At 41.9% G+C, this 12485-nt stretch overlaps 1 protein-coding gene across 8 annotated transcripts in view; it reads left to right on the top strand.

Moving 5' to 3' along the window:
- PCNX2 (pecanex 2) overlaps positions 1 to 12485 on the top strand; it is a 248572-nt gene that overhangs the window by 222898 nt on the left and 13189 nt on the right. For 6 of the 8 annotated variants that reach the window (XM_053299148.1, XM_053299173.1, XM_053299128.1 and 3 more), the window contains 4 exons: positions 1966 to 2110; positions 3541 to 3771; positions 5151 to 5425; positions 7752 to 7933. In XM_053299148.1, the coding sequence (XP_053155123.1) occupies positions 1966 to 2110; positions 3541 to 3771; positions 5151 to 5425; positions 7752 to 7933 (833 nt within the window). Of the gene's footprint in view, positions 1 to 1965; positions 2111 to 3501; positions 3772 to 5150; positions 5426 to 6822; positions 6960 to 7751; positions 7934 to 12485 lie in introns of those variants that run through there. The other 2 variants (XM_053299167.1, XM_053299182.1) reach the window with 2 other exon arrangements.

Here is a 12485-nt window from a genome sequence, read left to right as displayed (position 1 = left end):
GGTCGTGGGAATAGCCTCAATAACTAGTCACCAAATATTTTATACTGTATATTTTTATCTACATTTGTAAACAAAACAGCACCCCAGTACCACATACATTCAGGCACAATTCTTTGCCCTGGTTCAGAACACTCAGATAGAAATTGTCCACACAGCTCCCAGAAAAACAGTTGAGTCCCACCTGCTTGAAGTCTGTGCTCCAACTGCACAGAGGTAGTCTATGGCTATGAGTGTTTTGAGTGCCTGACACACCAGGTTCTTCTCTTGAGGGCTTTGAGTCTGATAAGACCTTTGGGTCTGGATAGTTATCAAGGTATGACAGCTGCCTAATGTTCTTTGTTTCATTGTTATGTTTATATTTAAAACTGTAGCTTTCCCCATCTCAGAAACTGTAGCTCACACACATATTATGGCTGCAAAGTTTAGTTGATTAATCCAATGGAAAGGATCCATCTTTGAATTCCGGTCTCTCCCTCAAAGGTGGAGATCCCTTCCCTTGCTTACCTGTGTGTAGGTCTTTATCCTTGCAGTTCCAGTTGCAGCAGTGGCATTAAGCTTCCCCATAGCAGTTGATATCTGGAGTCCTGAGGGTGGAACACCTGTAAGGGTACTGAGAAAACAAATGCTACTCATCTGCCCTTGATTTTGCTTCTTCTTCCTGGCGGTTGCCAGGTATTTTTTGTTCATGTCAAGTGCACACTACACTGAAGTTCCCTGTCACCAGGGTCTCCACTTCTGCGTTCAGGATAGTTCAGCAAACGTGGGGCAGAATTATGCAGGTCCAGACCATGTACCTTGAAATAAGAGTTCATGGTTCCCTTGCTAGGTCTTATTTATCTTTGGCGCTGTACCATGATTGACTTCAGACTTTGCTGGAATCCTATCCTTTTTTGCACATTGGAGACAAAAAAGGAGGCAGTTATCTGGGGTTCTCTGCTGACTTAAAGTGCTTAAGGTTGTGCCCCTTCTGTAGCAAGTTGTAACCAAGTGGTTGCGTGCTCTTTATTGTATGGTTTTCGCATAGAATGGTGGGGATCTCCTTGTTACTTGTTTGCTTGATGTAAGGGATCCCAGTACACATTATTTATCTTTGGTTCCTTCTGTAGAATGCCATCATTAGGACCTAACTGAGCATAGCATTCCAACTGACCTCCACTCCTCCATCACCATGCCCTCAGCTCTGCCCAGTTCCCCCCTTTTGCTGGTACTGATAGAATACTGATGAAACAATTGCAAAAGTTGTGTAATTCCACCACCACCCCGGGTGCTTTTCAAATTAGCCATTTAACAGCAGCAAAATGCTTCCGTTCAGGCAAATTGCATTCAAAATGTAAACAGCAGGGGGAGCAGTCTCGTGAAAACTAACAACCAAAAAAACCAGCAACTTCTTTACACCGGATATACGACATCATAGCACTATATTGCAGCAATTAAATTCGAAACAAGGGATTGGAAATGTGAACGGCAACCTGCTGTCAGCATAGGGACTGCGGTGTCACAAAACAGGAAGTGTGAAAGCACACTTCAGAGATACATCCTGACCCCATTGCAGGGTCTAATCTGGAAAGCACCCATGTGGTGTCACATTGTGCTCTGTTGAAGCAAGGATTTTTTAAAAACAGCTCTATTCCATTCAGTATACGCAAGTCAGGAATAGGATTGTGCTCCTAGTCCCATTGATAGAACTGATTAAATCAGTGGATTTAAAAGTGCTTATGGTGGGTTTGTGCCCTAAGCATGTCTTTTGAATTTCTCACTCATTCAGATCACCTCTCTGTACATTATTTTTAACGACCACAATCAAGGGGTTCGGTGCAGCATACCTGAACTGACATCAGCAGAATTTAGTCCCCCTTTAAATGTGTTCTGGGTTCCTGCTACTGTTAACAGGGGAGAAAGAACAGTTATTCTGAAATGGTCTAATAGGAGCTAGACCTGCAAGTAACAAATGTAATTATTCTACAGTTTGGATTCCTTCCTGTATGGACTCCATGCCTTATTCAAAGGAGATTTCCGAATAACATCTAGGGATGAATGGGTGTTTGCAGATATGGACCTATTACACAAGGTTGTTGCGCCTGCAATCAGAATGTCATTGAAACTTCATCAGGCAAGTTTTCCCCAGTATATGCTTTTCTATAATATTAAAACTGCTAGTATAATTTAATGTTTCTAAATACAGTGGCTGACATACTATGCAACATTAAAACATGGTAGAATGTAAAGTTTGCACATTTGCATGCAGAGTGCTGTTGTACAAGTACAAAAATTGCACAAATGGAGTCACAAGACAGTTGCGCAACTCAATTTGTACAGTATTTGTGAGTTCACAACAGCACTCTTGTACAACTGCACAAATATTGCATTCCACCGCATGCATAATATTGCACAGTATGTCAGCCAAAGCTTATAATGTTGGCCATATGCTAGATGAGAAAAGGAAGACCAGAACTGTAACAAACTGGCCCCAAAATAAACTGAATCCTAATAAAAGTGTAAACATGCAGTTCTGGTTTTCTTCAGAAAAAAATTACCTTACAGAAGTAAAATTATTAATTGCTGAGGGCTGAAACCTGCAATTTTTGGCTAGCACATTTTAAAATCATTTCAACATTTTATGTATATACAAACTCATTGTTTTATTCAACCATAGCATATCACCTCTGTATAGCAGGGAGTAAATTGATAAATGTGATTATTAAAACCAGTTCTTTTCAGACTATTGAATTTTGTTTCAACTTTCTAAGCACTGAAGTTTTGCATCCTGTTCCTTTCGAAATGGCTTGCACCACTGACATACTCTAGATTTCCGGGTGGAGATTTCCTGAAATAACTAGAATCCAGCAGGTCTAACAGTGGTGGATTAACTCCAAAGCTTGCCAGAGACAATGGCATCATTACAGCATGTTGCAGGAAGCAGCCTTTGCACAGATGGCCTACAAAAGTGAAGCCTGCAGAAAGGATTCCACAAGATTAGTGGCAGAATTGGCTTTCAGGATCTGGAAGATCATTTACAGAACTTCAGCAAAATCCAGATGAGAAGTGCATCTCCATAGGACTGTCTGGACTAGAACCCAGCCGTTTAGCCCAATTCTGACTCAGGAAGAAAGCCTTTAAGACTGTGAATATGTGAACCGTTTTGTGGTCTTTGATACACTGAGAGAGGCCTTGGGTTTCAGTCAATTTGTTTTCTCCCAGTTTAAGTTTCTAACTCAGAGTGGGTATTCATCTCATAATCTAATCAGATTTCTTTCCAACAGCCTTCAAGGGTGATCTTTCAGATTCATTTAGCTCTTGAGAGATTAGCTATTGACTTCAGTAGAATGCTATTTTATTTTATTTTATTTTATTTCATGATGATGATACTGCTCTGAAGTCTCAATCTCTTAAATCCTGTTAATCTCAAAAAAATTCTCTTCCCAACTGAAGTCAACAGTTTTCTCACTGACCTCTTGGGGAATAAGATTGGGCATACAGCTGATAACCTTTGTCTCTTCACAGACCTTTCTGATCATAGCCATGCCTTTCATTTAATACCAGGACCAGTTTACCTGTCCGGATGAATATGAGGATCCTGCAATCCTTTATGAGGCAATTCAGTCATTTGAAGAAAAAGTTGTGATTTGCCATGAAGGAGATCCTGCCTGGCGTAGCGCTGTCCTCTCAAACAAGCAGGAGCTGCTCACTTTGAGGCATGTGGTGGATGAAGGGACAGACGAATACAAAATAATTATGCTCCACAAAAGCTACTTGAGCTTCAAAGTTATCAAGGTGTGACAGCTACCTAATGTTCTTTGTTTCACTGTTATAACAATGATATTAATTTATTAAAACTGCAGATTTTCCCATCTTAGAAGCTAGGTGGATAACAATTTTTCAACATTATTATATTACTTGTACCTTCAGAGTGGGTTCACATGACTGTCCAAAAGTTGGTAAGCCGGGAATTAGAGGTTCCCAGCAAGCGAGTGCTCCTGGCGAGTGCTCCTTGTCCAAATCTGCCCAGGAACCTTTTCACACAGGGCTTTTAATTTGCATCTCCTCCAGAATGGAGGGTGTGTGCTCATATATTGGCCAGATTTACCCCAAAGTCCCTGTCAGCTATCGGGGAGCACGTCAAACACGACTTGGGGTTTCCATTGCGCATTAGAATGTAGCCTGGTTTATATCCGGGGTTTTAAAAATCCACTTTTTGCGTTGGTTTTTTGGGGCAACTTCAAACTCGCAGTAAAGCCTGCTGTCTGAAAATGCTCCAAGCCCAGATAATCTGCCCCACTACCCAGATGCTCCTGATTTCTGTCTGACTTCTGCAACCAAGTTTTGAAATTGAGCAGAAAAGTCAGGAGGCATCAGACTTTGACAGGTTTGGACTGCTGAGGGTGCAGTGCCTGTTCACCAGGAGCTTCTGGTTCCCAGCTTACCAACTTCTGGGCAGTCATGTGAAACCCCTGCCCCACCGAGATCATGAACCTTTAACAACTTCTTGGGAGTCACTTTCACTTTAATCCTTATGGAACACAGAAGATTACCGTAAAGCTTATTAGCTATGGCTGACATCCTGACTAAATTATTTGCTGGAAGTGCTGTTGAAATTAAGTAGTTCTTTAGAGTAACTCCTTAGTGGTAATATTACAGAATTTAGTCTGGATGTCATTCTTCAAAAGACCTGTATGCCCCAGACTGCTTATCTTGGAACTGTCATGTTGCCTTCTATAAGGCCTTTTAATGCTCCATCTTTGGTTATATCTGGTAGGTTCTTTAGTTTTTATAACTCTCAATTTTTAGCTTTTAAAATAACTTTTAATTTGAAGCTTAATACTGATCGTGGTTTTTAGCCTAACTTTTAACTTGTTTATTTGTATCTATTTTATTGTTGTGAGCCACCCCAAGCAGCAGTGTACTGGAGGGGTGGAGTATTATTATTATTTCTTGTTTACACAGTCAGACAGGTGTTATTGACTGGTTTGTTTTATCCAGACCTCGAGTCCTTCCCAAGGACCTGTTTATTATTATTATTATTAGTAGTAGTAGTATTAACAACAACGATAATGATGATGATGATTCAGAGTAACTAGCTGGAGGATTGCATCTTGAATATGTTTGCTTGTGGAAAATCTTTTCACCTGACCTGTTCTTTTTTTTACTTTTAGGTTAACAAGGAATGTGTCAGAGGGCTCTGGGCTGGACAGCAACAAGAACTGATTTTTTTACGCAATCGTAACCCAGAGCGAGGCAGTATTCAGAACAATAAGCAGGTTTTGAGGAACCTAATTAATTCTTCATGTGACCAGCCCCTGGGATACCCTATGTATGTTTCCCCTTTAACCACATCATACATAGGAACCCACAGGCAGCTGAAGAATCTTTGGGGTGGACCAATTAGCCTGGACAACATCAAAACGTGGTTCAAAAACAAATGGCTTAGGTAAGTGTAGGGCACTTAATTGGACTGTGATATGCTATTCAGAAGAGAGGATTGAGTCAGGAGGGGAAGTGCTGTTCTGCCTGCCTCTATCTCCCAATTAGAGTAACAAGGAGAGCTTGTAGCAAGCATGTGCTGATTCTCTTCTTGTTTTGCAAATAGAGTAGCTTCTTGATTTATTTCCTGCTCTTATGGATCTTCTCTGTTCGGGAATTGAAACACACAGATTCATGTAACTTGGTTTTAATCTTGTTTCCATTGTTTTACTTTGAAGTCACAGTCAAGTTTAAACATTCCCTGGACATACTGCCCAAGCTCCTGGCTGTCCAAAAAAGAAAAAAAAAGGGGGGGAAAGCCAAGATACGAATGTGCATTAAAAATGCCAAAAGATAGGCATGTGTGTACACATGCAGACATGGACACACACGTGTGTGTGTGTGTGTGTGTGTGTGTGTGTGTGTGTGTGTGTGTGTGTGTGCTCAAGAAAGGTAAAGCAGTAGAGATGTGCACAAAATTTGCATGAAACAATTCAAATTGATTCGATTTGGAACCATTGAACAGAGTGGAGATTCATCTGAATAGATTCAATTTTTGCCTGAATTTGATTTGAATTTGCTTGGATTTGATTCCATTTGGACAAATTCGAATAGATTTGAATGAATCTCCACTCTGTACAATGGTTCCAAATTGAATCAATTTGAGTTCGATTTGTATTTGAATTGATTTATGCAAATTTCATACACATCCCTATAAAGTAGTCATGAGCAGTGTTCCCTCTAACAGGGATTCCCAGATGTCACTACAACTCCAAGCATCCCCAGCTGCAATGGCCTTTGGCTGGGGATTCTGGGAGTTGTAGTCAGTAACATCTGGGAATTCCTGTTAGAGGGAACACTGGTCATGAGTGTAAAACCATTTATCTATATATTTATTCATTTTATATACTGCCCTACCTAAAGTGGCTCAGGGCAGTTTACATTAAAATCAAAAACACATAATAAAACAATTAAAAGGGAAAAATAAACCTGGTTAAAATTTAAATTAAAAATAGATGATATTAAAAGCCAGGCTAAAAATATGAGTCTTTAAGGCTCTCGGGGCTTCCAAGGAAGATACTAATCTTATAACCATGGGGAGCACATTCCACAACCCAGGGGCAACAACTGAGAGAAGGCCCAATCCCAGATCGCTAGCAGATGAACTGATGGCACCCAATGACAGACCCTCCTGATAATCTTAATGAGTGGTGGGTATCTTGCAGAGAAAGGTGCTCTCTCCGGTAGCCCAGACCTAAGCCATTCAGGGCTTTAAAAGTAATATCCAGCACTTTGTACTCTGCGCAGAAACATATTGGCAGCCAGTGCAACAGTTTAAGAACAGGCATAATGTGATCTCTCCAGGATACCCCAGAGACCAATCTGGCCGCTGCATGTTGAACTAGCTGAAGTTTCCAAACTGTGTACAAAGGCAGCCCTACACAGAGCGTATTGCAGTAGTCCAAACTGGAGGTCACCAGCTGGTGTACCACTGTTTTCAGGTCAGTGTTCCCTCTAAGGCATGCACGTGTGCAAACGCTCACGTGTTTTTTGATGTCTACTCAGTTAATTTTAGATCCTACTCAGGTCTAATCAGGAAGGTCCCACTCTGAATCCATGGGCGCTCACACTGTTTTGATACTGCCGCCCAGAACAAAACTCATTACGCACACAGATGAAAAAAATTAAAGAGAACACTATTTCAGGTCATTCTCCTCAAGAATGGGCAGACTTGTCGAAACAATCACAGCTGGTAAAAAGTGCTCCTGACCACAGCTTCAGCCTGAGGCACCAAGATGAGACCTGGGTCCAAAGCTCTCCCAAGCTACAAACCCTGATCTTTCTGGGGGAGTGTAACCTCATCCAGAACAAGAAGTTCTATCCCGTCTTGCAGATCATTACTCCCAGCAATGAGCACCTCCATCTTCAACTACAGTTTATTATCTCTCATCCATCCCATTACTGCCTATAGATAGATATTTAAGGAGCCCCTGGTGGCGCAGTGGTAAAACTGCCGCCCTGTAACCAGAAGGTTGCAAGTTCGATCCTGACCAAGGGGCTCAAGGTTGACTCAGCCTTCCATCCTTCCGAGGTCGGTAAAATGAGTACCCAGAATGTTGGGGGGCAATATGCTAAATCATTGTAAACCGCTTAGAGAGCTTCCAGCTATAGAGCGGTACATAAATGTAAGTGCTATTGCTATTGCTATTGCTAATGCCATTTCCTGATATTATTTTGTCCTATGAGTGTGTCTGACAATTTTGGGGTGGTGGTGCTGTTGTCTTGTTTAACAGAATGAGGAAGGACTGTCATCCAAGCCATAACAGCAGAGGCAACGTTGATGAAGGAGACAGTCGCAGTGGATCTTCTTCCAGTAGCAATCCAGCTAATAACACAAGCCAGAGCAGCAGCTCCCAGCACACCAGGAACAGCACGCCCCAGCTACAGCCTTCTTTACACGTTGCCCAGTTCCCAGGTATTTTATAGCAAGGCATCCTGCATTAACATTATAGTTTATTGCTCGCTGTGACACAATAAAGTCAGGATGCTAGAGCTCCATGACTTGGTTAGTTAATTAATTCTGTGCCATCAGTGCACACACGTGCTTAACTCTCTGATGGATTGTGGCTGCTATGATTTAGCTGCTCAATAACACTTATGCCACATTTAGGGCAGAAGTAGATGCCACATGGGAAACATTGCGTTCCTAATCCCATTTCCCCCCCTCTCATATCTCTCACTTGGAGGCAGGGGAGAAGTTGAGAGGCATACTTCACCCTTCCTCACCCAATAATCTCTTGCAAACTGCCGCCCCCCCTCCCCGTCCCACTTCCCACCCTAGCGCCTTTTACATCATCTTACATTTACATAATTTATTTCTGAAACTAGAAGTAGAGATATACTGGGCAGGGAGCTAGAACTTCTTCAAGGGGTGGGAGAGGGTTGCACATTTCCAGGGAAGAATCAGCACACACAGGAAGGGTTTTGGATTCGTTTCACCCAACTGCCAATCCTCCCTTGCAAATTCCTTCCCACCTTGCATCATCTCAGCAAGCATTACAAAACTCCTGTGTGCGCAGCAACAGGTATATCAGAACACAAGATTGAACTGCTCATCAGTAGCCCTAAGGGGATGAATAAGATAGTTCTTGGCACAGTTTTGGGTAGGGGAAGCAGAATCTATCTATCTATCTATCTATCTATCTATCTATCTATCTATCTATCTATCTATCTTATTTCAATACCACCTGATATGTACATCTCTAAGCAGTGTACAAAATTTAAAACACAATATAAAACAGAATAAAAACAGTTAAAATTTTACAAACTGCAGTAAAAACAGTCTGATAAAAACAAATTAAACAGTTTACAGTTGATTTCAGTTAAAAACCTGCAAAACAGGTGTGTCTTAAGGGTCTTCCTAAAATCAAACAGAGAAGGTAATGCTCTTATTTTATCAGGAAGCATATGCCAAAGCTCTGGGGCAGCCACAGAAAATGCCTGGTCCCGAGTCAGCACCAAACAAGCTGGCGGCAACTTGGGTTCCACAACCCTTTCCCACTTATTATACTAATTTTGTTCTGAAAGTTTGTATTGCTGTTCGGTTGAGGGATTCAGTCCCATGACAAACCCCCCCCCCCTTCATCCCTTAGACCTCTCTTACCAAACTATCATATTGTATAGGATCTTTCCTCCATTGTGATTCCTATTCTCTCTATCAAATCAAAGAAATTTGATTCAAGACACTGTTTCCCCTGCCCAAAATGTTGCAATACTGTGGCAAGCGACCAGCACATGATTCAGAGTGCTAATTATCTGCAAAGAAAAGGGCAAACCCCACTTTATTTAATAAATTTGTTAGATTGGGGGAGGCTATTGTTTGTACCTAAACAGCAACTTCTTCTTTTCGGGGGCTGTATTTCCACTGTCGTCTCTTCTAGCAGGAATGGATTGCCGTTTTTAAATACCTCAAATGTAAGTGGGGGTCATAACTCAGCGATAGAGCACATATTTTGCAGGCGGAAGGTATGTGGTTCAGTTCCCAGCATCACCAGGTGACAGAAAGGACCTTTGCCGTGAGAACCTGGAGAACCTCTGCCAGTCAGAGTAGGCAGTATTGGAACTGATGGGTTAATGGTCTGATTTAGTAGAAGGAGCTTCATATCCACCTTGCAGGAAGAAGAAAGTGGATTAAGTTTAAGCAGTCCTGCACTTGTCAGAGGTTAGGCCTGATGACGTTCCAGGTTATTTACAACTTGAAAATGAATAGGCTTAAGCATGCTTACTTCTTTGTTGGACTGTAATTGCTTGTTTGCTGGACTGTTCTCACCATGTCATTAATAGAAAAGGCTGGGAGCAATCTGCACATAAATAAAAATGTTGGACAGTGTTCCAGCGATGGTGAGGAAACGCAGGGGCTGTTGCTGACATGCAAAGGAGCTTCAATGCTGTTGGAATGAGCCGTTCAGCCAGCTGTGCCTTGCAGTTACTCCCATTCACGACAATGGGATTAAGTGCAGCTTGCACAACTGCTTATTCTCAGCAGTGCCGGGTTGCCTTATGAGTCCACAGCAGGCCTAGCATATTTCGTGCCATCACCAGAGCACTGCACATCAATCATGTCAGCCCAAAAGACTCACATAGCTGCTGTTGCTAACTCGGTCTGATAACTACACAGTCTTATAAACTGACCCAGCAGTAATTGCAAAGGCAAGCTTAATTGTAAAATAATGATCCTGAGATGCCCAAGTGGGTTTAGTATTTCTTAATTGAATATATAACTTTACTGGCCATCATCTTTCCATCTGCAAAATGTGGTTATAACTGTTTATGACCTCTGAGTAAAATCAGGCACAGTGGAAGTGGGTAGGGTGCCTCAGTGAAATGTCTTTATGATAGTGTATAGAAGAGCCTTTGTTTCTTAAGTGTTTGCAGGGATTGAATTATTTATGTGCAAATATGGGTGGTCTATTATATAGCACTGTAACCATTGAATTAGAGACAAAAATGGAATATTTTTGGACAGTGGTCAGCTCAGCAGTTTAAATTATGAACAGATGTTTGGCTAGATTCGGCTGTGAGCATACTAGCACATCACAGAATCCCATCTCACTTCCTTGCTGTACTTTTTAATTTAAAGAAATTAACATTAAAATGCTCAGCAGATCCAGAAACAGAATTTAATCCAGACCCTGAACTTCAAGGAACTGACATGCTAAAAAAAATGTATTGTTAGAGCAGAACTTTGCTGTGAAGCCTGTGCCTAATTACACTTTATAACCTCCAACTCGACTCCCTTCTAAATGGCAAAGACATCTGAGGGTGCATGTTCAAAGGAGTGCCAAAGGATTAATTGCATTACACCCCTTTAATGGGAATCACAGAGCTTTTACACAGGGGCCCACGATCCTTCCTAAAAACTCTGGAAAATATGCTTTTTATTATTCCAGATAGAAAAAGTAGAAATACTAGTGGAAGATAACAGGAAGATATTCACTCTGTTCCGCATCCGCTGTAACTGTTATTATTTCAGTGGAGCTGCTGCATATGTATCCAATATGCATATTGCAGTAAAAATTTGAAAATAACTGCACACTCCTACATTGTAGTGATAGGAAGAGAGAGCTGCCATTTGTGGATTTCCAGAATTGGAAATGGTTGACATTTACTAATGAATGTCTATAATTGTTGGTTTCTCTGTTGAATGTCCAAAAAGACATGCATATTTTACATGTTTGAGGGTGCATCAGTGGCTGAACAAGAATTATTTCAAAATTCTTTGAAATACTCTTTCAATATTTAAACTCAGAGTTAGGTGATTCATCTCTGTGATGACAGCACATATGCTGTTTGGCCACTATTGGTGGCACAAAGTGAGATGATTCTCACACAGCATAACAATGAAATCTTGCCCCTTATTCCACATCCACTAGTTTGAATAATTTATCGGTTATGCTATTACTGGAATGTTTCATTTTTAATAATGTAGACTTATTCACACAACCTCTGGGTGAACTGTATTACCTGGATTATCATATCTGAGCATGAATCGGTTCCTCCTTTTTTCAGTACTGTAAGTAAATACTCTACACTCAAGAACTTTTTGAGATGGTAGGAAATATTTCTATTGCAATTAATCAACTAACATTTGTGGCCCCCAGTCCTTTGGGCTGATGTAAATAAATGTTCAGTATTAAGATGTATCAGCTTAAAAACTGGCGGTGGTGGTGGTGGTGCTGCTGCTGTTGCTATTGCTATTGCTATTGCTACTACAAAATTTATATATTGCTTTTCAACCAAACTTCTCCAAGCAGTTTACACAGAATAATAAACAAGATGGTTCCCTGTCTCCAAAGGACTCACAGAAGCTCTTCTCATGATCCATGAGATGGGTCTGCGGGGAGAGCGGGCTTAGCCCACTCTCCCCACAGTTAATCAAAGAGCAGCCCTGGGGCAGCCAAATTTGCCGTCCACATGACTGCCGGCTCCGGGGATCACCCCTGGAAGTCCCACCGCGTGAGTGTGTGGGACATCCTGGAGAGACCCCCAAGCCTGAGAGGCTGGCTGCAGCATCCCAGTCGGGGGTCTACTCGTGTGTCGCCACGTGCCACGGCAACACACGAGCAAAAAAATAAGGTTAACAGAATGCCTGCTCGATTAACCTCATTTAAGGGGAGGGGGAGTTAGGCGGGCTAGCCACCTTGGGAGCATCAGCCTCGCCTGCGAGCCCGGTGGTTCCCACGATCACTGGGAAGCAGGCTAAGCTCCCTTAGCCTGCTTCCCAGTGATTGTGAGAATAGCCTCACAGTCTAAAAAGAAACACACAACAAGGTAGACAGGCAACAATAACTGGAGGGATGCTGTGCTGGGGTTGGATAGGCCAGTTGCCGTCCCCTTGTTAAGTATAAGAGAATAACCACTTTAAAAGGTACCCCTTTCTTGACCCTCTGCTGAGTGGCCTTAATCTATGTGGAGGAAGCAGAGAGGCGAAATGCCGTCACTTGGGAGTAGGGAGCGCAGCTGGATGG

The sequence above is a fragment of the Hemicordylus capensis genome, chromosome 1 (assembly GCF_027244095.1).
Source record: "Hemicordylus capensis ecotype Gifberg chromosome 1, rHemCap1.1.pri, whole genome shotgun sequence".
NCBI lineage: Eukaryota > Metazoa > Chordata > Lepidosauria > Squamata > Cordylidae > Hemicordylus > Hemicordylus capensis.
The sequence above is the reverse complement of the archived record's forward strand: the minus strand, read 5'-3'. Positions and strand labels throughout refer to the sequence as shown.